Raw genomic sequence first — 24,525 nt, 5'->3', positions numbered from 1 at the left:
ACAAAATGCAAAAAAGACTATTTTACCAAAGACGTTTACCTAGCAAAAGGGTTTTTCTCCCCCACGAAAAGGAGGCAGTGCGAAACAGGAAACCTCTATGGAGAGAAGTATGTACTCTCATGATGGAAGAGGGCTGGAACCGCCGTGGGGGCAGGCTGGGCCGTGTACACGTGAACTCATGCTCACTGACCCGGTTTGTTCACCTACTAAGAGTGTGATCTTGGGGCGCCTGGGTGGCGCAGTCGGTTAAGCGTCCGACTTCAGCCAGGTCACGATCTCGCGGTCCGTGAGTTCGAGCCCCGCGTCGGGCTCTGGGCTGATGGCTCGGAGCCTGGAGCCTGTTTCCGATTCTGTGTCTCCCTCTCTGCCCCTCCCCCGTTCATGCTCTGTTTCTCTCTGTCCCCAAAATAAATAAACGTTGAAAAACAAAAACAAAAACAAAAACAAAAAAAAAAAGAGTGTGATCTTGGGAAAAATAATCTCCTGTGGCCTCGATCTTCTCAACTGTAAAGTGAGTTCAATAATGACCCTCATATCACAGTAGTGTTTTCAGAGTTAAATGAGGTAATACACGTAAAGTGCTTAGCAAAGCCAAATTCGGAAGGCAGGTAAGTACGAAACTATCACCACCACTACCATCGTCATGATAAACGTGTATTAACAAGGACCTAAACGACACTACGTGGGAGAATACAAAAATCACGATTTAAAAAAGACCTAAGTAAAGCTATTGACTGACACTGCTTAGTAATATGATGTCAGGAGTGCACACAGTACAGGACATCATTTTAGGAAAACTAACTGTTCTGAGACAAAAGGGATTCTACAAACCAGTTTTCCAATCTATTTTTCTCCTTGCTCCTAATGTCTTAGGACCAGAACTAGCCTTCATTTCCTCAAAACATCCTAATTTTCTCCTTTATTCCTAGATCATGATTCTTATACAATGCCTACGTGATTCATGCTTCCACTATTAAATCTGGGAGGAGCCTCTGACTGAAACATCCCGTGTAAAGCACACTAGGCGATCCTGTGATGCACGGCCTCAAGCAATCACACCTGGCTGGCATTGAGAAGACCAGGAAAACATGTCATTAGCATCCTGTTAACTTGCAAGCTGCTTATTCATTCCATTTCCTCATTTTTTCTTTCTTAAAAAGGAAACGCCAACACTGACCTAAACAAAAAAATCGTAAAATGCCAAAAGATGGCTTAAAAATGCAATGTTGGATGTTAAATGAAAGGCATGCCAGGTAAAATAACAGACTCTGAAAAATACTCTTTAGTCATTTTCCAAAGAAATTATTTCAATCTTTTGAATTCTTGACACACACAGTAAGGATGGCCAATACATTTTCTAATAATTAAGGAAGTTTTGACTCTTCTGCAGTATCCTGTTCTGTTTAAAAAGGTTTATCTTACATAGAAAGGTGCAAAGATGTTTACAGCAGCACTATCGACAACAGCCAAAATACGGAGAGAGCCCAACTGTTCCTCGACTGATGAATGGATAAAGGAGATGTGGTGTGTACACACACACGTACACACACACACAGAGGAATATTACTCAGCCATCAAAAAGAATGAAATCTTGCCATTTGCAACGACGTGGATGGAACCAGAGTGTGTTACGCTAAGTGAAATAAGTCAGTCAGAGAAAGACAAATCTCAAAGGATCTCACTCATGTGTGGAATCTAATAAATAAAACAAGTGAACAAAAGGAAAAGAGAGAGGGCAACAAGAAACAGACTCCTCACTCTAGAGATCACACTGCTGGTCACCAGCGGGGAGGTGGGTGGGGGATGGGGGTGAAGGAGGGTACTTGTGGTGACGCACTCCAGGTGATGTGTGCAAGTGTTCAGTCACAACATTGTACATCTGAAACTAATACTACACTGTATGGTTAAAAATTCGGGAATTGACATTTAAAAACTTAAAAAAAAGTAGCCTGAAAATAATCACAAGAGGTAAAATACATGTATTTTGGATGAGGCAATAGTGTTCAGTGTGTTATTTTACGGATTTTAACAAATCTCTTAATATAGAGCCATTTGGCTCCTTTAAAATTTATTTAGGGTGGGACCGGAATGTACTGTGCTAAATAAAATACAAATTTTCAGTATGAGCTTGTGGGGTCTGTAGATTAAAGCAAGTCTCATGCTGTTGCTCTCAGGCTCCCGAGCGACATTTCCCTCCAGCACCCCTTGTCCTAGGTTACCTGAGAACTGATCATGCGCTGGGCCGAGCGAGCAATGTTGGCAGGAAGACCGAAGAAACTAGGCTTGTCGTCCTCCGGAAGCTTTTCGATGAGAGCACGGTAGTCCTAAGTGTGAACAAGTGGAAACCAGCTTTTCGGTAAGCACTTAACTTACAACCACTGAAATCAGATACTGGCAAGTACTGAAGTATCGGTTATTCACATGATTACGCTTTCCAGGTCAATCTCCCTTTCAGTCTGGGTAACACTCACTTAGTCATCTTCAGAAAATATGCTCATTACCACTTGTTCATCCCTAGCTTATGTGATACTGGATTTTTTACATTCAACTCCGCGCATTCAAAGGGACCCTGCATTTATTAAACCGAACTACCTGAGTGGCTGTGGCTACTGTGTCAGATGTCACATAACATGTTTCCAGGAAAGCCCCGTGATTACTTACCATGCATCCGACCCACGACCGATGTGCAGAGCGCAGCTCCGCTTACCCTAAGATAAATATTCCTGACACCCCAGAAACCTCCATACACTTACACTGGAAAGCAAAAAGCTCTCTGTAAACACTTTCCATAAAGCCATTACCCAGTGAGTCCTCAGTCCGCTGGTGAAGTGTAATGAAATGCACTGATAATCCTCTCATTTCACCCCAAATTACTGTCAGCATTGCAAAGGCTCAATTTACCAAGCACAGTTAGAGTCAAAACTCTAGATGAGAAACCTAAGTGTGGACCAAGAGGGAGAATTTATTCGGTTTGGCTCAAGGGTAAGACCTGTTTTGTTTGCTTGCTGTCAGGAAGAACGAATTATTTTCAAGGGGACACTGCGTGTGCGTCTACACCATTCTTGCTGAACTAGGAGGAACAGCTGTTAAAGAGACTCCAGCATTCTTTCCCATCCTTGGGGGCTGTCTGACAACTATTTCCAGGGCAACAGTTGAACTCCAGGAAGCCCAGGGCCTGCAAACCTGTCAAATTTTGGAAAGGCATGCTTTTTTTTTTTTTTTTTGGAAATCTTTCCCATCCTATCTGTAAGTGAACACTGGTTAACTTCGTCAAACCGTTGAATCCCAATACATAGAGGGGTGTAAGCACGTGCGTACAGGAGCACCCAGGGCAGGCTTGTATATGCGTGTGCAGTGTAGGGCACACGCAGGTGTCGTCACCCGCCCGGGAAGCTCTGGCTTCCTCCTTCTGTAGGACTCTACTAGACAGAAAGCCAAACACTGATTCTCACAAATCATCCTATAAATACAGAGCAACTTTTGTCTATCACTTCCCTTTGTTCATTTCAACATGGCTGTCAACCTCTTTCATCTCTACTGGCTACGTCTGCTCTCCCCGACAACTGTACACCGACACGTTTCTTCCCTAACACACAGCTGCACGTCCACACGGATTTCTCCACACTTCGAGGCAAAAGGATATACACCCCATGAGAACATTTACGCAAAGCTCAAAAACAGGTGAAACTAACGTCGGTATTAGAAGGGCCTCATCTGTGAGGGGGACGCGGCAATGACAGGGGGCAGGAGGAGGACATGTGGGGAGCTGGTCACGTTCTGTTTCCGGATCCCAGTACTGGTTACACTCACATGCTCAGCGTATAAAATTCACTGCCGAGGACATTAATGATGTGCACTTTCTGTGGGGCTTTTACTTTTCAGTTTAAACCTCAAATAGAGAGGGGAGACCAGTCAGTGCACTGTGTGAAATGAGCGCGCCATGAATAGCCACGTGACGCCTCTATTTGCTGGGTGAGGCCCTCTCGCTAGGAGGTCAGCCCCACAGATGCCCGCGGTGCCCACACAGTCTGGAACAGGGCCACCGGCAGGTGCACGGATATTTGGGGGCGCTTAGTCATGTACTGAATACATGACTAAATGAGTGAAAGATACTGAAAAACAAAACAGACGGGATACTTAACAGGTAAGACATTTGGTAATATATTCAATATTGATTTCGAAACTTTTACTTTTGACAATTATGCCACTGAAACAAAAGAATCTTCTTGAAAAATACTTAGATGACAAAAAAAAATGCATAATTCCGAGAGAAGTATACAACTGAATATGTATCCCTGTAATTCATGAAGAGATAAATGATTTTCATGTTCTAGGACATTATTTGGACTTTAAGCCAAGATAAGTTTGAGGCCACATAAATGAGACTTGACATCTTCGGGCCACATTTTGCGCTACTTTGTGGAAAAAAGGACTTCATCCTACCGGCTTTTGTGGGATGACTCAAGGTGGAAAGCTCCAGCTGGCTAAAGTAAATACCCCTCAACGACAACGTTACTACCAGAGCCACCAAGAGTGTAACCCTCATATGGTTAGAGCTGATTTAAACTTATAAGCCAGCAAATGAAGACAGATTTGTTAAAGAGTGTTGGACTTCTTTCAGTTTCCCTGTGCCCACTGGAAACTCGTGGACCCTCTCCTTGTGGATCTTCACAGTGCTCTTACATTTGTAACATTTCCCTTGGCCACTCCCTCCAAGATTTCCCTACACACTGCATCCGGTTATCATCAATCTCCTGTAAGTATTCACAAGTGTGTAAGACACCAGAAATAGGCCGCACAGTGCATAACAATAATCCATACTTGTGAAAGGGAATTACTTGTGCATTTGAAAATAAACATGTATGTATTCAACAATTTAAGAAAAGGATTCAGGTATTTGGGAATAGATTACACACGATGAATTTTACCTACCAGAATGCTGCAGGATTTGGGGAGAGATATGGAATATGGAAAAATACTTTTCTTGTTCCTTTGGTTTGAAACATCAATTATTGAAGAATTAAAAAACTGTTTCAGGTATGACTGAAGAACTCTAAGGTCAAAATAGTTATCTATGCGTCCGCCATAAATAGCATTTTCAAGTAAACCGTGTAAAAATTCCCACTGAACATCTTTGGTACCTAGAATTTTAAAGCAAACTTTTATTAGCTTTATTTCTAACATATTAGAAATATTCTAAAAATATTCTAAATTATTCTGAGATATTAACTAAATTCTTGGCTCCAGTTATATTTATAGGATATGACAATATACATTTAACCAAGTTAAATCATTCCTTACAATCTCACTAATATGAATGTACAGCTCATTAATAAATTCTTAATAATAATTAATATTAATATAATCATAGAACGGCTAGTATGTATTGAGATTATTTAATCAAGTAAAATTCCCCAAAGTCACTTAAGCCTCATAACATAGAAATATTAAAAAGATCTAATTACACTGATGAATAAATTGAGGAACAGAGGCTGAGTGACCAAAATCAGAAAGTCACACAGTCCCAAAGATCTGGACCCAAAGCTGTACTCTTATCGACCACACAGCACTGCCTCCTCAGATGGGAAAGTCCTATTTAGAATATATCCAAAGCCTATTTTTATATAACGATGAAAATCTCAGTTCATAAAAAAAAAATCTGAATAAGGAAACTTGAAAAAAATCACTTCACATATTGTAATCTTCTAAATGTCCTGATTTTAACAGTCAACTGTCCATTTCCTATTCTAGTAAAGAAATGTAGTATAAAACAACACGAGACTCTCAAGTCATTATTTCATTTTGCGACAAAGCATTCTCTTAACCACAGTTCAGTGGTAATTTTAAAATGTAAGAATTAAACCTCACGTCCGCAGTAACTATAGGAAACCATTACATTTATAGTAGCTGGTTCCCCTCACTACTAGCAGGGCTGGTCTAGTTGCATTTGATTACTATAAAGTCCGAGATCGCACAAAGATCTCTGTGCTACTTCAGGCCACAGCGCACAGGTGATCAAGGTGGCCTCCTGCCGGACAGGGCGTCTGCAGCATGGAAGACTGATTAAAGTTGCTTCCTGCCTACGTCTTATGATCAACAGTGGCCAAACAGCTATAACAAGGGACTTCACCAGGACTCCATTTTCTAGCGCTACCTTGCTGTTTACTAAGTAATAGATTAGTAATGGAAAAGCCATTCATGCATAGGTAGGCCACCAGGGCACAGAGAAACATTAATGGACCTTCAATCTATAAAATACAACTAGCTATTATGTAAAATATATTTTATATAACTTTTAAGACCTTATGTGTCTTACACCCACTGTTCTCAAGGTGAGTTTTGTTTAAGATTAAAAAACCAGAACTGAAATCATAGCAATAGCAAAAACAGTCAATTACTGCTAACTTACTCAATATAGTCAATGTACTAAATATCAAATGCTTCATGGGGCTTTTCTCATTCAACCTTCTCAAAAATTGAATCAATGGACATGCGTCTGCTATCACCCTATTTTACAGATCAGGAAACTCAGGCATCAAGATTATACATGTGGCCCGGGTCTTATGAGCTACATAATTTCTCACCCATATAATTAGAGCTTTTTCTCTTTTTTGTACTTAATTGTGTACATGCGAAGAAATTCTAGAATCCTAAGATTATACAGTTAGATTTTTACCATGAGATGCACTATCACTTTAAAGCACGGGCCTCTTATTCACAACAACTCAATGGTGTGATATGTGTAAAAAATAATGTGAGGCTATTAATTAATTCCATCACAAGTGTCAAACATAATGACAAATCATTCAAACTCCTTGCTTTGGTATCCTCATCCTCAAAGGGCACTAATAATGATGATCTCATAGTGATACTATAAAAATGAAGTTTAAAGCATTTTGAAAAATTATGGAAATAGCCCAAGTGTCCACTGACTAATGAATGGATAGAGAAGATGTGGTGTATGTATACAATGGAATATTCCTCAGCCATCAAAAAGAATGAAATTTTGCCATTTGCAAGGACATGGATGGAACTAGAATGTATTATGCTAAGCACAATTAGAGAAAGACAAATATCATATGATTTCATTCATATGTGGAATTTAAGAAACAAAACAGATGAATTTACGGGAAGTGTGGGAATAAAAAAAGGAGGGGAAAAAACCACAAGAGACTCTTAACGACAGAGAACAAACTGAGGGTCGATGGAGGAAAGAGGGTGGGGGATGGGCTAGATTAGTGATGGGGACTAAGGACAGCACCTGTGATGAGCACTGGGCATTGTGTGTAAGTGATGAATCACTAAATTAAGTTCCTGAAACCAATACTACAGTGCATATTAACTGGAATTTATTTATTTTTAAAGTTTATTTATTTGAGAGAGAGAGAGACAGAGTGCGAGCGAGCAAGCGAAGGAGTGAGAATGAGTAAACACAAGCCAGGGGGGAGCAGAGAGAAAGGGAGAATCCCAAGAAGGCTCCATGCTGTCACCACAGAGCCTGGCGTAGGACTTTATCTCATGAATCATGAGATCATAACCTGAGCTGAAACCAAGTCAGAGGCTTAACCGACTGAGCCACCCAGGTGCCCCTAACTAAAAGGAATTTAGAGAAACATTTGAGGGGCACCTGGGTGGCTCAGTCAGTTAAACGTCCGACTTCAGCTCAGGTCATGATCTCACAGTTTGTGGGTTCAAACCCCATGTCGGGTTTTATGCTGACAGCTGGGAGCCTGGAGCCTGGTTCAGATTTTGTGTCTCCCTCTCTCTGTCCCTACTCCGTTCACACTCTGTCTCTTTCACTCTCAAAAATAAATAAACATTAACAATTTTAAAGAAAAACTTGAAAATACAAAGAAAAAGAAAAATGACCAAGTTTCAATGCAAGCTAAAGCCTTAGTACATACTGTATTAATACTGAAAACAATCACTCGAAGAGTCAGAAAAGTGGCTACCCTTGGCATGCACTAGGGCACTGTGGGGTCATGTGTATCAAGGAGCAGGGGAGGTGCTTCTGGAAGGTTGGTAACACTCTGTTGAACTGGGGTTAATTACAAAGATTCAATATATGCCCATTTACTAAATTTTAAGTTCATATACACTTTTACCACGTGTAATTGAGAAATCTGTACCATGCAGAAAAACTCACTTAGAATATTATTTGGCATTCACTAATGGTGAACAAACGAACGTCCCACCTACCCCTACATACAGACTCAACACAAACATATCCAAATTGTTACTGAAGGTAGCAGCGAGATCACCACCACCCCACAGGACCCACATGTCCACCGACAGAAGTCACATGATCAAAGAATGACACACTATATTGCACTGATAATAAATGACTTGTACCTGCATGTAACCATACAGACGAATCTCTCAAGACAACGTGAACTGAAAGAACCTAAGGACTAAGCAGTACGTGACGTACGATCCCAGCTGTACGAACACAGGCAAAATTGCTGTATATAGTTAGGAGATGCCTGGTGTTTACCACAGGAGCGGAGGGACAGGGCAGTGGGGGTGGCGGTGGGGGTTGGGGATGGTCATGACCGTAAGGCAGCATGAGATAGAGTGGAATCAGAATTACTGGTGATGTTATTTCTTTTTTTTTTTTTTAATTTTTTTTTTCAACGTTTATTTATTTTTGGGACAGAGAGAGACAGAGCATGAACGGGCGAGGGGCAGAGAGAGAGGGAGACACAGAATCGGAAACAGGCTCCAGGCTCTGAGCCATCAGCCCAGAGCCCGACGCAGGGCTCGAACTCACGGAACGCGAGATCGTGACCTGGCTGAAGTCGGACGCTCAACCGACTGCGCCACCCAGGCGCCCCTGATGTTATTTCTTGATTAAGGTGCTGGCTACATGAGTCTGCTCATTTTCTGGAAATTTCACTGAGATATGATCTTATAAGTACTTTTTGTACATATATCATTTAAAACTTTAATGTCATAAACATATAAATTAAACTGGGACTTGGCTACATACTAGATGTCCATCCCTATCATTCTGCCAAAGATACGCTACAGAATAATTTCTGGTGTCTGATATTAATTCAACTAACAATAACGGAGTGTCTACCCTGGGTCCTGCTACAGGCATTAAGGACATACAGCCAAAAACTTTGCTTTAAGGTAGATGGTGCTCTAGTGGGGACAGATGAACAAGGTCGCACTGACACGCTCCAACAACACAACAGAACAAGTGGGTAGAGAAGAGCTTTTACAATGACTTAGACTTGGTGGTAACGCAAAGCTTTTCTGAAGAAGAGCCCCGACGTGGAGATGTGAACGAAGGGATCACATAGAGGTCTGGGACAGAGGCACTTCAGAAGAGCACCCACCGAGAACTTCAGGGAGAACAGGCCTGGCCTGTCAGAGGAAAAGAAAGGACTAAGGTGGCTGCAGGTTTTAAACAGGGACGACGTACCTCATTTTACTTTTCTCAACGCTTGGTTTACGCGTGGCGAATGTTTCAGAGAGTGCTGATCACAAAGAAGCCTGCGTAAGCAGCTCTTCTCGGACCAGCAAGCACTGAGGAGGCTGAGTCAATGAGCAGAATCGGGATCCGGTTTGGACATGGAAGGGACAGAAATTGCCCAGACACTGGACATTTAAGGATGAGAAAAAGAACCCAGGTGGTTCACAGGTTCTGACCCTGGACAAATACACGACTGGTGGTGGTGTTTACTGAAACGGGGGATTCAGGGAAGGGCTTGGTGGGGCTGCAGGGGCATTTTTAAGTTTGAGATCCCTATGAATATATTCTCTCCTCCAATCCATCCCTGCTCTAAACCCTCGCATCCCCTGCCGTGCCCCTGCACCCCTGCACAATACACATCAGAGGGCAGAGGGCAGGATGGCCTCAACCGATCACATCACATGGTCTTGTCTATTACAGTCTATTATTTGCACCTTGATCCTTAACTCCTACTTAACCATAAGTTTAGATTCTACAGATGTGTAGTATTGACGTTAGTCTAGCATAGTCCCCGATTTCACAGTTCCAGAGAGCTGAACAATTCTTCCTAAGCCTGAAACCTAGGAAGGCCACAAAGTGAAGACAACGTCTCTCCAGGTTTTGGCTTCCTGAGAGCTACAGAAAGATCAGAAAACTATGGCATGTAAAACTAATGACCATCACAGATAGAGAACTAGCCACTAACATAAGTACAGCAGCCAGGACATAAAACACAAAATGAAAAGCAAAAACAAGTTTCATGATGGAAGTCAATTTTGAAAAAAACACACTGCTAGTAAGACCTCAAAAAAATTTTCCCATTAATATCAGAGAGGACAGTTATCACTAGAACTTACCATCAAAGAGCCTGTCAATAATGCTGTATCCAGCCCGAAGATCTGATAAAGAAAACTCATAAAACTTGGTCCAACCCTATCAAAACAAATTTACAAATATTAAAGACCTACAAACAGTGTTCAAAGATACACATGTAGGCATCATCGACTTTATAATCTTAAGAATGTTCAAAACATGCTAATGAAATAAAAGGAAAACTCCCAAAACTTTTTAATAAAAACAATAACTCTAAAGTAACAGTAATTTTTTAAAAGAAATTTACTGACATCACAGCATGCCAAGGACTTTTAATACTAGAATAGTTTTTATCATTTAAGTATTGTGGCAATTCAGTCACAGAGGGAACAAATTGGTATAGTAAATTTTGGAGTCTAAGTACAGTGTATTCAGTGAGATATTTTCTATAATTTTATCTTTCAGACTTGTGGGTTTTGTCAATAAACATGAGAAAAGAAATGTTACAAAAATTTTTTAAAGGCCCAAAAATAAAGCATTATTTCCTGTACATTTCACCCATGAAGCATTCATGTTGGAACTAAATTATAAACTTGCAGCTAAAAGCTACAATGCTTATATAAAAAGAACATTCATAGAGCTCTAGGTTTTATAAAAATATGAAAAAAGTAAAAAAAATTCTGATGGTACTTCCAATCACTCTAATTTAGTTTAATGTAATGCATTGAAACTAAAATCTATTTAGACTTTAATAGTATTTAGGAATATCAAAACAAATTTCATCCATTAATCATTCAAAACAATATGTACAAAATGCATGTTATATGTAAAGCACTGGGAATGAAAGAATGAACCGAAACATAATCTCTGCCCTCAGGTGGCTGTCAGTAAAATGTGGGCAAGGGGGAAAAGTAGGTGGGCACAATCCACCACTCAAACACACCTCCAACTACAGGCTACAACTACAACGTGCTTGATGCAAAGAGTCGTACATGGTCTGCACAAGAAAGAGGTCTGAGCTCATCCAGGAGTTAAGGCACCGCCGCCCTGGTGGGGAGCGGGGAGTAGAACACACAGGAAGGAGTAAGTACATGGACACTTAGGACAATAAAGTTAGAGAATTTGTGTAAAATGAGAGAGGAGAAGCTAGTGGAAGCTACTGAGGGCCTGCTGCACACCAGGCACTGTCTGGTCGGTGAGAATCTACCACTGAAGCAAAGAGAAAAAACCCATGCTCTGGAGAAGTCTGTGCTCTAAGGCTCACACCCAGAACACAGGGGTTTTCAGTCATTTCTGAAACAAACTGGCACATATAAAGAGTTGGACACAAAAACCTAGGGCTTAGAGAACGGGTCTGAGCTAGATACATAAATTTGGGGGTCACTAGCATTTGGATACTTTTTTAAAATTATAGATATTGTAAACACACACACACACACACACACACACACACACACACACACGAGATTTAAACCTCACTCGCTAAGATTCAGTACAGGTAAGAATCAGAGATCTGTAAGGGTTACATGCCTGTCAACAATAACAAACTTCAGTGACAATATATTTTCTTTCAACTTTTTATTTAAATTCTAATTAGTTAACATACAGTGCAATATTGGCTTCAGAAGAATTCAGTGATTCAGCACTTACACACAACACCAAGTGCTCCTCCCAAGTGTCCTCCTTAATGCCCATCACTCATCCAGTCCATTGCCCACCTCCCTCCCTCCATCAATGCTCAGCTTGTTCTCTGTCGTTAAGAGTCTCTTTTGAAAATAAGAGTCTCTTTTGAAAATTAAAAAAAGAATCTCTTCTGGTTTGTTGCCTTTCCTTTTCCCCCTCATATATGTTCATCTGATTTGTTTCTTAAATTCCACATGAGTGAAATTATATGGTATTTGTCTTTCTCTGATTGACTTACTTCATTTAGCAACATACACTCTAGCTCCATCCATGTCATTGCAGATGACAAGATTTCGTTCATTTTGATGGCTGAATAATACTCCATTGTATACATATGCCACATCTTCTTTATCCATTCATCAGTTGGTACACACTTAGACTCATTCTATAATTTGGCTATTAATGATAGTGCTGCTATAAACATTGGTATGCATCTATCCCTTGGAATTAGTGTATCTGTATCCTTTGTGTAAATACCTATAAATACCTAGGAGTGCAACTGTTGGATTCTAGGATGGTTCTATTTTTAACTTTTTGAGGAACCTCCATACTGTTCAGAGTGGCTGCACCAGTTTGCACTCCTACCAACAGTGCATCCTTGCCAACACCTGTTGTTTCTTGTGTTGTTAATTTTAGCCAACCTGACAGGTGTGAGGTGGTATCTCATCATGGTTCTGATTTATACTTTCCTGATGATGAGTGATGTTGAGCATCTTTTCATGTGTCTGTTAGCCATCTGGATGTCTTCTTTGGAAAACTGTCTATTCATGTATTCTGCCCATTTCTTAACTGGGTTATTTGGTTTTTTTTGTATTTTGTATGTTGAGTTTGCTAAGTTCTTTATAGCTTTTGGATAACTATCATAGATGTCATTTGGAAATATCTTCTCCAATTCTGTAGGTTGCCTTTTAGTTTTGTTGATTGTTTCCTTTCCTGTGCAGAAGCTTTTTATTCTGATGAAGTATCAGTATGTTTCCCTTGTCTCCAACAACATTTCTAGTAAGAAGCTGCTCTGACCAAGGTCAAGAGGTGGCTTCCTGTGTTCTTCTCGAAGATTTTGATGGTTTCCTGTCTCACATTTAGGTCTTTCATCCATTTTGAATTTATTCTTTGTACGTGGTAGAAGGAAGTGGTCCAGTTTTCCCAACATCACTTCTTGAAAAGACTGTCTTTCCTCCAGTGGCTATTCTTTTCTGCTTCATCAAAAATCAGTTGACCATATAATTGTGGGTCCATTCTGGGTTTTCTATTCTGTTCCATCAATCTATGTGTCTGTTTTCATGCCAGTACCATACGGTCTGACTACAGCTTTATAATATACTTTGAAACCCAGAATTGTGATGCCTCTAGTTCTGTTTTTCTTTTTCAGGACTGCTTTGGCTATTTGGGGTCTTTTGTGTTCCATACAAATTTTAGGTTTGTCCTAGCTCTGTGAACAATGCTGGTGGCATTTTGACAGGGAATGCATTAAATGTGTGAATTGTTTTAAGTAGTATAGACATTTTAACAATGTTTGTTCTTCCAATCCATGAGCATAAAATGTTTTTCCATTTCTTTGTGTCCTCTTCAATTTCTTTCATAAGCCTTCTATATTTTTCAGAGTACAGATCTTTACCTTTTTGTTTAGCTTTATTTCTAGGTACCTAACTGCAGTTGCAAATGGAATGGATTCCTTCATTTCTTTTTGTTGCTTTGTTATTGGCGTATAGAATTGCAACAGATTTCTGTAGGTTGATTTTATATCCTGCAACTTTGCTGAATTCATGTACTAGTCCTAGTAATTTTTTGGTGGAATCTTTCAGGTTTTCCACATAGAGTATCATGCCATTGGTAAATAGTGGAAATCTGACTTCTTCCTTTCTGACTTGGCTATCTTTTATTTCTTTTTGCTGTCTGATTGCTAAGTCTGAGACTTCCAGTGCTGTGTTAAATAGTAATCGTGAGAGGGGACATCCTTGTCTTGTTCCTGACCATAGGGGAAAGGCTCTCAGTTTTTCCCCACTGAGGATGGTATTAACTGTGGGTCTTTCGTATATGGTTAGGTCCCATCTATCCCTACTTTGTTGAGGGTTTTGTTTTTTTATCAAGAATGGATGCTGTAATTTGTCAAATGTTTTTCTGCATCTATTGACAGGAACATATGGTTTGCACACTTTCTTTTATTAATGTGGTGTATCATATTCATCTATTTGTGAATACTGAACTAGCCCTGCAGCCCAGGGATAAATCCCACTTGATCATGGTAAATAATTCTTTTAATGTACTGTTGAATTTGATTTGCTAGTATTTTGTTGGGAATTTCTGCATCCATGTTAATCAGGGATATTGGCCTATAACTCTTTTTTAGTGGGGTTTTTGTCTGTTTTTGGAATCAAGGTAATGCTGGCCTCACAGAATGAGTTTGGAAGTTTCCATCTCATTTCTATTTTTTTTTTTTTTTTAAGTTTGAGAGGAATAGTTATGAATTCTTCTTTAAATGTCTGGTAGAATTCCCTTGGGAAGCCATCTTGCTGCCCTACACTCCTGTTTGTTGGAAGATTTTTGATTACTGTTTCAATTTCTTTGCTGGTTATGGGTCTGTTCAAATTTTCTATTTCTTCCTGTTTTGGTACTTTCAATGTTTCTAGAAATTTATCCATTTTTTCCAGATTCTCCAGTTTGTTGGCATATTTTTCATAATATTCTCTTATAACTGTTTATATTTCTTTGGTGTTAGTTGTGATCTCTCCCCTTTCATTCATGATTTTATTTATTTAGGTCCTTTCTCTTCTCTTTTCATTAAGTCTGGCTAGGAGTTTATCAATTTTATTAATTCTTTTGAAGAACCACCTCTTAGTTTCATTGATTTGTTCTACTGGGTTTTTTGTTCCTGTATCATTTATTTCTGCTCTAGTCTTTATTATTTCTCTTCTTCTGCTGGCTTTAGACTTCAACTGCTGCTCCTTTTCTAATCCCTTTAAGTGTTAGAGTTAGGTATAAGACCTGTATTGCAATATTATTTCTCTCTTAGGAATGCCTCTGCTGCATCCTAAAGGTTTTGAATGGTCATCTTTTCATTTTCATTTGCTTCTATGTATTTTTTTTTTTATTTCTTCTTTAATTTCCTGGTTAACCCATTCATTCTTTAGTGGAATGTCCTTTAACCTCTATGTATTTAAAGGCTTTCCAAACTTTTTCTTGGGGTTGATTTCAAGTTTCATAGCGTTGTGATCTGAAAATATGCATGGTATGATCTCAACCTTTTGTACCTGTTGAGGGCTGATTTGTGACCACGTATGTGACCTATTCTGGCAAATGTACCAGGAATACTTAAGAAGAATGTGTATTCTGTTTTAGTGTGAAATGTTCTGAATATATCTTTTAAGTCCATCTGGTCCAGCGTGTCCTTCAAAGCCAGTTTCCTTGTTGATTTTCTGCTTAGATGATCTGTCCTTTGATCTAAGTGGTATGTTAAAAGTTCCCTACTATTATTGTATTACTGTGAATGAGTTTATGTTTGCTATTAATTGATTTACATATTTGGGCATACCAAGTTAGGGGCATAAATCTTTACAATTGTTAGATCTTCTTGATGGATAGACCCCTTAATTAGGACATAATGCCCTTCTTCAACTCTTGTTACAGTCTTTCGTTTAAAATCTAGTTTGTCTGATATAAGTATGGCTACTCAGGCTTTCTTTTGGCATCCATTAGCATGATAGATGGTTCTACATTCCCTCACTTTCAATCTGTTGATGTCTTCAGATCTAAAATGAATCTCCTGTACGCAGCATATAGATGGGTATTATTTTTTTTATTCATTCTGATACCCAATGTCTTTTGATTAGCATATAGGTCCATTTGCATTCAGGGTGATTGCTGAAAGATAGAGGAGTTTGGTGCCAGTGTGTTACCTGTAGAGTTGGTGTTTCTGGTGATGTTACAAAGAGCCCCTTTTATAATTTCTTGCAAGGGTGGTTTAGTGGTCACCAACTCCTTAAGATTTTGTCTAGGAAAGTCTTTAACCCTCCTTCTATTCTGAAAGACAGCCTTGCCTAATAAAGAATTCTTGGCTGCTGCAAACATGATCTGTCTTCCATTGTAGGTTAAGGACTTTTTTTTTTTCCTTGCTGCTTTCATAATTCTTTCCTTGTATTTTGTGAATTTGACTATGATATGTCTTGGCAATGGCTGGCTTTTGACTGTGATATGACTTGGCCAACGGTTGGCAATGGCTGAATTTAATGGGGGTTCTCTGTGCTTCTAGGATTTTATGTCTGCATTCTTCCCCAGAATGGGGAAGTTTTCCACTGTAATTTGCTCACATAAACTTTATCCCCCCTTTTCTCTCTCTTCATCTTCTGGGACTCCCATGATATGAATATTATTCCGTTTTAATAAGATGCTGAGTTTCCTGAGTCTACCTTTATGATCCATTACCTTTCTTTCCCTCTTCTTTTCACCTTCATTTTTTTATCTTCTTTATTATTGAATTGCTACTCTGCTTCAGCCATCCTCACTGTCATGGCATCCATCCAGTTTGCATCTCAGTTATAGCATTTTTAATTTCGGCCAGACTATATTTTGGCTCTTTTATATTGGCAGGAAGGGATTCTCTAGGGTTTTTTTAGCTTTTTACAAGCCCAGCTAATATTCTTATAATCACTGTTTTCAATCTCAGTTCAGACATCTTACTTATATATGTACTGATTAAATCCCTGGCCGTCATTTCTTCCTGTTCTTTCTTTTGGGGTGAATTCCTCTATCTTGTCATTTTGGAGGAAGAAAAAAATTAAAAAAGTAAAAAAATAACAAATAAAAAATTTTTAATTTTTAAAAAATTCAAGTAAAGGAACCTAGATTCTAGGTGTGTTTTGGTCTGCTTATAAAAAGCTTGAAAGAAAAAAGACAAAAGAGGGAAAAAAATTAAAAATTTAAAAATAAATAATAAAATTTAAAAATAATTTTGCTCTTTCTGTATCCAAGGTGGAGGAAAAAAAAATCATAAGCAACAAAAAAAACCAAATGAAGCTAGATCCCATCTCTCCTAGAACTGGAGCTTTGCAGCAGTCTATGGTCAGTAGGCTAAACCAGGGTTTGCTGCCCTCATCAGGAGTCTTTGTTCCTATGCTGGTGAGTGTGGGGCTTGATGGTGCCCCCTGGGTCTTTTGCCCATGAGACGCCAAATCACCTCCACCAAATGCTCTCGCAAGCAGGGGAACCGCTTCTCCCGGTGTGACCCCTGGGACCCTCAGACCCTGTGGCTGCTCTGGGGACTCCGCCCTTCTTCATCACTGGACACCGCCAGGTGCTGACCTCTGAAACGTCACACTCGGTGCCCCACCATTTATAAAAACCTGGTGGTACCGAAACCTCTCCTTTCCCTCATCGGTGGTTCTGGGGGACATTTTCTTGTCTAGTCCCCGGAGAGTGTTTTCACTCTTTCTATCTGCTTTTGGGGCAAGTGCTTTCCTGCAAAAACCGGAGGCACTGCTCTCTCTCTCTCTCCTCTCGGCAAAAATGACTGCCTCCCCCTGAGGCACCCTGGCTCTTCTCGCTCACCATTTCACCTCTCAGCACCATGCACCTGCTATGTTCTCTCCCTCAAACTATGCAGATCATTGTGTGAATCCTGAGATTGATTTCCTATGTGTTCAAAATGGTTTGATGTTGATCTAGCTGAGTTCAAGGGACATGTCCAGGGTGTCCTTACTACTCCACCATCTTAACTTCTGCTTGCTTCCTGTAATACATTAAATACATTTCCTACCTACTCAAAATAAAGTATTGATAATATTTATTATATCACTACTAAACCTTATTTATAAGTGTTTACTTAAAATTTTTTTAATACTTCAGAGATTAATATTTATAACACTCTCAAGTTAGAAGGCCTCAACTCTCAGTATTACCTGACACAGCAATTTCCTATTGAGGTTCTAATTCCAAAATGGTTAAGAACTGTACACTCTGAGTAGCACAGTTACTGACACAGTGGCATATGATTAAGGCTTTGTAAAATACGGTACAAAAAATTCAAAAGGTAATTTTTGTTTTTCATATCATATTTTCTAATAGAAATAATGTAAATTGTGGGAAGGCTCTCTAGACAGCCCATCAAATCTTACTTAGCCCACCTGGAAACCCAGGCAGGGTGTTAAGTGGTCTTGTAAACATGAATGAGAGAACCCCATTACCAAGGTACCCACCGTGTAGTAAGAATAATAAGGTATCAAAGAGTAACAAGCATCAATCAAAAAGACCTTACATTAAGTGTAGTATTAGAAGTACAGCACACATGTGTAAAATAGAGGAAGTTAATTCTGCGACCCAATACAGCACTGCAATGAAAAATAGCGAAACACCTTTCATTAACACAAGGAATGAAAACCAAGTTGACTTGGTGGTGGATCTTTACTTCTAGAAGTTGGTGATTAAAGCAAAAGGAGGAAAAATAGTAAAACAGTTTGTGGAGTGCATATCTGTATGACATTATCTCTAACAATTTTAATGGTATTTTATGTTTTGACTGGGTTTTCCTCCCAATTTCTTCATTTTAAAGAAAGCAAACTTAATGTGTTAAAAAAAGTGACACTTTCAAATATTTGTGTGTGAAAGTAAACTGCTCTAAAAAAAGGACATTTTGGTACTAAGTACAAATTCTCTCTGGGCTTCCTGGGTGGTTCAGGGAGTTGAGTGTCCAACTCTTGATTCTGGCTCAGGTCATGATCCCAGGGTTGGGGGATCGAGCCCCATGTTGGGCTCTGCACTGAGTGAGGAGCCAGCTTGGGATTCTCTCCCTCCATGTGCCCCTTCCCCACTCTCGTGTGTGCTCAGTCTCTCAGTAAACTGAACTAAACTAAAAGTATATGTTGACCCAAACTCTCCAAATTTACAAATTGCCACCCTGAATAAACATTAAATGAGGCAAATATAAGGATATCCACTGCAATGTTTTTTGTAACAGCAAAGACTGAAAAGAACATGTATGCCCATCTAACAAAACTGCTTATAAGTAAGTACATAGATATGGTGAATACAAATAATATTTTAAAATTAGGCATTAAATGGTTACTAATCTTTAATTGTTTTTTTTTTTTTAATTTGAGAGAGAGGGAGAGAGAATCCTAAGCAGGCTCCATGCTCAGTGCCAAGCCCAATGGGGCTGGATCCACAACCCTGGGATCATGACCTGAGCCGAAACAAGAATCAGATGCTCAACTGACTGAGCCACACAGGTGTGGCTATTGGTCAGTAATCTTTAAAAATCTCTGTAATGTTTTGGTTAATAAAGCAAAATACAAAACTGTATTTGTAACATGCTATTTGAGTTAAAAAGACTGTATGCATGTCTGAGTGTAGATACATAAAATGTTTATTTATACAATCTTTCTTGAAGGACACCCAAGAAGGGGTGAACAGCAGCTGTCCTGAGAAGAGAAACTGGTGACAGGGAGAGAGAAAGGGAACAGACTAAATTTTAGGTGCGAATCATCTTGTAGCTTTTTAATTTATATCAGGTACATGTCTTACATAATAAAAAAATGTAATTTCATTTAAAAAACAATTCCTTGTTTTCAGTACAGTTCTTTCACTACCACTGTTGTTCATGAACCCGTCAGCACGAGCTGCTGTTAGGGGCGGAGGCTCTAGAAGAGGTGGGCCCGGCCACTGCCAAGCTCTGCAGGCTGAGGTAAGAGTCCTCCGGCAAGTTAACTGCCATCAAGACCCACGGGCCTTCTTTGTAAGGTGACAAGAACAAGCACACGCTCCTTTACGGGCAGTGTGCAGACTGTGTGGAAACAACACGTCACTGTTTTACTTACTACCGCATCAGCGAGACACATCTTTATTGGCAGGTCACGTGCAAGGCACTTGTACACATACACTGCCCCATCTCATCCTCGCAAGAAAGGTAAGCGTGGTGAGTAATCCCCATTACACAGCTGAGGAAACTGTGGCTTACTAGAGTTCAGTAACTTTCCCCAGGTCACCTGCTAGGAAATTCGAGAGTCAGGACTCAAACCCAAGTCTGTGACTTCGGAACCCATGACCCTATTCTGACATGTAACTGAAACAGAGAGAGAGGCTAAAACAGGGACAGGCTGAGGAACAAACAGAAGTGGACAAAGCTAAAAAAAAGATGGGAAAAATTAAATCTGGAAGGGATGCAATTTACAGCTGAGATAGGCATTTGGCAAGAACAGAACATGTTCCAGCAAAGATGGCCACGGCAGTGGGAAAGGGTGGCCTACTGGTCGTGAGAACAATACCAGGCAACACCTATGGCGGCAAAGAGCTGGATGAATTCGAGGACCAGGAAGAAGTCCACTGTGGCTGAGTTGCAGAGACCAAGTGGGAAGAGGGTTCTGGGACGATGCTGAAGACAAAGGACCAGAAATGTGCCTATTTCTTCACAAGTACACTAGAAAGTCATCTGATGGGCTGTAAGCAGAGTAGTGAAATAATCAAACTGCCATATTAGGAAAATGATTCTGGCTGCTAAATGGAAAAATCAAAAAGAACAGGAAATGATCTCAGAAAGTAGTACAGGTAAGCAGTAAGGTACTCAGAGAAAATAGTGGAAAGAAATGCACAGATTTGAACTGTATGTTGTAAGTAAAATCCACATGACTCGGGAATGAACCGGGTAGGTAGGCTAAGAAAGAAAAACATACCAAGAACAATTCCTAGGTTTCCAGCATGAGGAAATAAATGGATAAATAAATAAATGGATAAAGGGATCAATGCCTTTTACTGAGAGGGAAACATGAAAGGAAAACAATATGCGGAATTCAGTTCTGAACTTTGAGATGTCTATGATGGATCAACCACAAAAATGACACCGAACAATCACTGAGGGTTTATTATGGTTCATGCCTTGTGGAGAACAATGTAATTCAGAGATGTGAGCTACGTATACAGTCCTGAAGATGAACAACAAAGATAGAATTAGAGATAGAAAGTCGTAAACCATGAACCAAATTATTAACTAATCCCAGTCGCTGAAACTAAATTGGTAGGAATGCTCTGATACAAAAATATGCACAACTTACAAGAGGTCCAACACATGTTCTCACTCACCTGTGGAATGTAATTTCGTCTTTCCTGACATGCAGCATGAAACCACGCAAAACTAAAGAGAGCGTGAGCTCGATGGATGCTGTCTTTTTTGCTGATTTGCTCAGCAGTCCAAGATTCGTAAGTGCGCATTAAATTCTTCTTCAAACCTGGAGGTGACTGAAGACAAAAGATTGACCCCTTATTGTCTCAAATCTTCCAAATTAATATTTAACATGTTTGAGAACATACTTTAATAAAGAAAAGTTTTCACCATTAACCACCCAATTTGACTTATTTTATATTACTTCAAAAAGTATGTATCTAAAACTAGTTTTAAACTCCTTGTAAAAAGGAGTTTAAATTTATATCCAGTACAAATTCAATACTTTTCAAATTTAAAAAAAACTATAAAAGCAACAATATTTAGGACCCAATAAATTTTACATGATTGCCGGAGCACCTGGGTGGCTCAGTCGGTTAAGTCCGACTCAGTCGGTGGCTCAGTCCGACTTAGGCTCAGGTCATGATCTCACAGCCTGTGAGTTCAAGTCTCACATCGGGCTCTGTGCTGACAGCTCAGAGCCTGGAGCCTGCTTTGGATTCTGTGTGTGTCTCTCTCTCTGCCCCGCCCCCTCTTGAGCTCTGTCTGTCTCTCTCTCCTAAGTAAACAAACATTAAATTTAAATTTTATATGATCGTTGAGGTATTTTACTGAAACTAAATCATACACAAGGAATGTGACACTGACTGTTAGGGGCACATGGTTTTTCCTGTGCTATGAACACGCCCCCTTCTGCAGGTGCTATCTGAGCTTCTGGGCCCTCCCTGCACTGTTGACATACAACGCCAACTAACACTCCCAGCACATTAGACCACTGGAGTTCAAGTGGGGATTAGCAGATACCACTAGGCTCATAAACACAAATTCAAATCCACAAAGTGTATATTGAACTAGTACTCAGTCAGAAAGCACTTATCTACATGTCCAGGATCGGTTTATATTGTTGAATTATCCAAATGAGAAAGATGAATTTCAAATTCTTTTTGGAAAAATGTAAACTAAACCCACTTCTTGTGTGTGTGTTAAAAAAAAAAAATCCTTTTTTTAATCAAACACATTTGTCTATTAATCATAGGTTTCCTGGAGAATTCTTCTAATGTTAAAAAAATGTGTATTTATCTGAATTTATTTTATTTATTTATTTATTTTTTTTTTTTTTAATTTTTTTTTCAACGTTTATTTATTTTTGGGACAGAGAGAGACAGAGCATGAACGGGGGAGGGGCAGAGAGAGAGGGAGACACAGAATCGGAAACAGGCTCCAGGCTCTGAGCCATCAGCCCAGAGCCCGACGCGGGGCTCGAACTCACGGACCGCGAGATCGTGACCTGGCTGAAGTCGGGCGCTTAACCGACTGCGCCACCCAGGCGCCCCCATCTGAATGTATTTTAATTAGCTTTTTTAAAAAGTAAAACTTTTCCTTTAAAGAATGCCTGCTACAGTCAGTCCCTCTGCGATCCTTTCCATGCTGTGTTTTTCTCAAATAAAAAGACTTCAACATTAGAAGAAAATACCACTGATTTACTAAGTACATATCCATATACTTTTAAAAATAAAAATGTTTCGTGTTTATGAAACAGTAACAAAAATTATGACAAAATAGGCCAAATCTTCTGAGCACTACTTGATAAAACGTGAAAATAACAGAAAACTGAATATCCACTTAGTTTTTAAAGCACTCAAGATTACATAAAATGAACAAATCATAAAGAATTAGAGAAAATCAGACACAAATATTTTTGAAAAATAACAAAATGAAGACACTAACATGTCCAATTATGGGATAAGGCCTAGCATGTAGTCAACTGCAAATTCACAGACATAAAATAATTTCAATATTACCTCAAGTAAATATATATTAGTTAAGCATTCAACACAAGAAATCAGGAATACCAAAGGCAAATAGAAATCTAAGGGAAACTTAAAAAAGAAGAATAAAGCAGGAAATTCAGTGAAAAGCATTAGTAGAAAAAAAGCAAATTATTAAGTATGACATCAGGTATTTGGAGTGAATTTTTAAAAGTCTGTCAACTAATCAAAAAAGAAATAAACAATAAGATAGAGATGTAACAACCTTTAAAGATAATATACACGTGTGTACATAAGTATACAGTAATAATTTTGAATATAATTAACTGGACTATTTTCTAAAATAGTTAATTATCTATATGGAATTAAGAATTAGAAAAAAATACCAATTCAAATAAAATTTCCATTAAAAGTAATCAAATCACTCCCTGAAAGAAAATCCTGGCAAAGGCTGTACATGAAAATATTCAAGAACAGTTCTCCTGATAAATTAATTCTTCGTGTACTGTACGTGCCAGGTAGTATGCAGTAACTACAATGCTCAAGAGAAAAAATAGCCCCTATCCTTTTGGCTACAACAATTCACCGCTAGAATATACAGTCAGAGTGTACTGGGAGAGCAGCTGAGACGATTTTGGAAAAGTTCATTTTACTAGACATCGTAAAGACTTTCAATTGACATGTTTCCAAATAGTAAATGAACTTTATATTCTGTGGATTAACCATTATCCTTTTTCTTCCTTAAATGAGACTAACATCTTCAGATAAACAACAAGAAATACTGATCTAAAGAAACACGTGACTATAATCAATATGAAGACATTTTTCTTCATAACAAAGATCACACAAAACAAATTTCTACAAACAGAAAAAAACCAAGCAGAACCTCTTCCACCAGTTTTAAAAAGTTTTAATTCCATTTACCATTTTATTTATGACTTGGCCCAGTTACATGGTAACATTGCAAACACACATGGTTTTGGATATGTCAGAAGAATGATGGGCTCAAACAGGAAACCCACACTGGAACTCTTGCTCAGCTGCTGTCAGAAGACCAATAAGAACACCAGATACTCATGTGCAAAAGAAGAAGTTGAACCGTCCCTTTATACCGCATATAAAAATTAATCCACTCTGCACTAAAGACCTAAACGTAAGGCTATAAAACAATAAAACCAGAAGGAAACATAGGAGGAGGCTCCATGACATTGGCTCTGGCGATGACTCTTTGGATATGACAGGGGCACAGGCAACAGAAGCCAACACCAGGCAAACAGGACACGTCAAACTTTAAAGACGTCTAGGCTACAAAGGAAACAGCACAGTGGTGAGGAGGCACCATGAAAGGGAAGAAAATATTTGTCAACTATACATCTGACAAGGAACTCCTTCAATTCAATCAAAAACCCAGTTAAAAATGGGCAGAGGACTTAAGACCTTGCTCTAAGCCAATATGCAAACAGGCAAGAAGTCCACAAAAAGATGTTCAACGTCACTACTTACGAAGGAAATGTGGTGAGACACCGCTCACACCGTTAGGATGGCTGCTGCGCACACGCACACACACACACACACACACACACACACACAAATGACAGGCAGCACTGCAGGGATCGGAAGGCAGCATCCTTCAACAATTAAACACAGAATGACTTCTG

General features: G+C 39.3%; 1 protein-coding gene across 1 annotated transcript in view; it reads right to left on the bottom strand.

Annotated features, from left to right (window-relative positions):
* Nucleotides 1-24,525, bottom strand: part of DYNC2H1 (dynein cytoplasmic 2 heavy chain 1) — a 351,138-nt gene that overhangs the window by 126,892 nt on the left and 199,721 nt on the right. Inside the window, exons 80-83 of the mRNA XM_040460797.1 lie at nt 21,020-21,175; nt 10,318-10,393; nt 4,933-5,141; nt 2,220-2,324 (exon numbers count right to left, since the gene is read on the bottom strand). Coding sequence (XP_040316731.1) covers nt 2,220-2,324; nt 4,933-5,141; nt 10,318-10,393; nt 21,020-21,175 — 546 coding nt within the window. The remainder of the gene's footprint in view (nt 1-2,219; nt 2,325-4,932; nt 5,142-10,317; nt 10,394-21,019; nt 21,176-24,525) is intronic.

This window comes from Herpailurus yagouaroundi, unplaced genomic scaffold (assembly GCF_014898765.1).
Source record: "Herpailurus yagouaroundi ecotype Mexico unplaced genomic scaffold, PumYag 251, whole genome shotgun sequence".
NCBI lineage: Eukaryota > Metazoa > Chordata > Mammalia > Carnivora > Felidae > Herpailurus > Herpailurus yagouaroundi.
The sequence above is the reverse complement of the archived record's forward strand: the minus strand, read 5'-3'. Positions and strand labels throughout refer to the sequence as shown.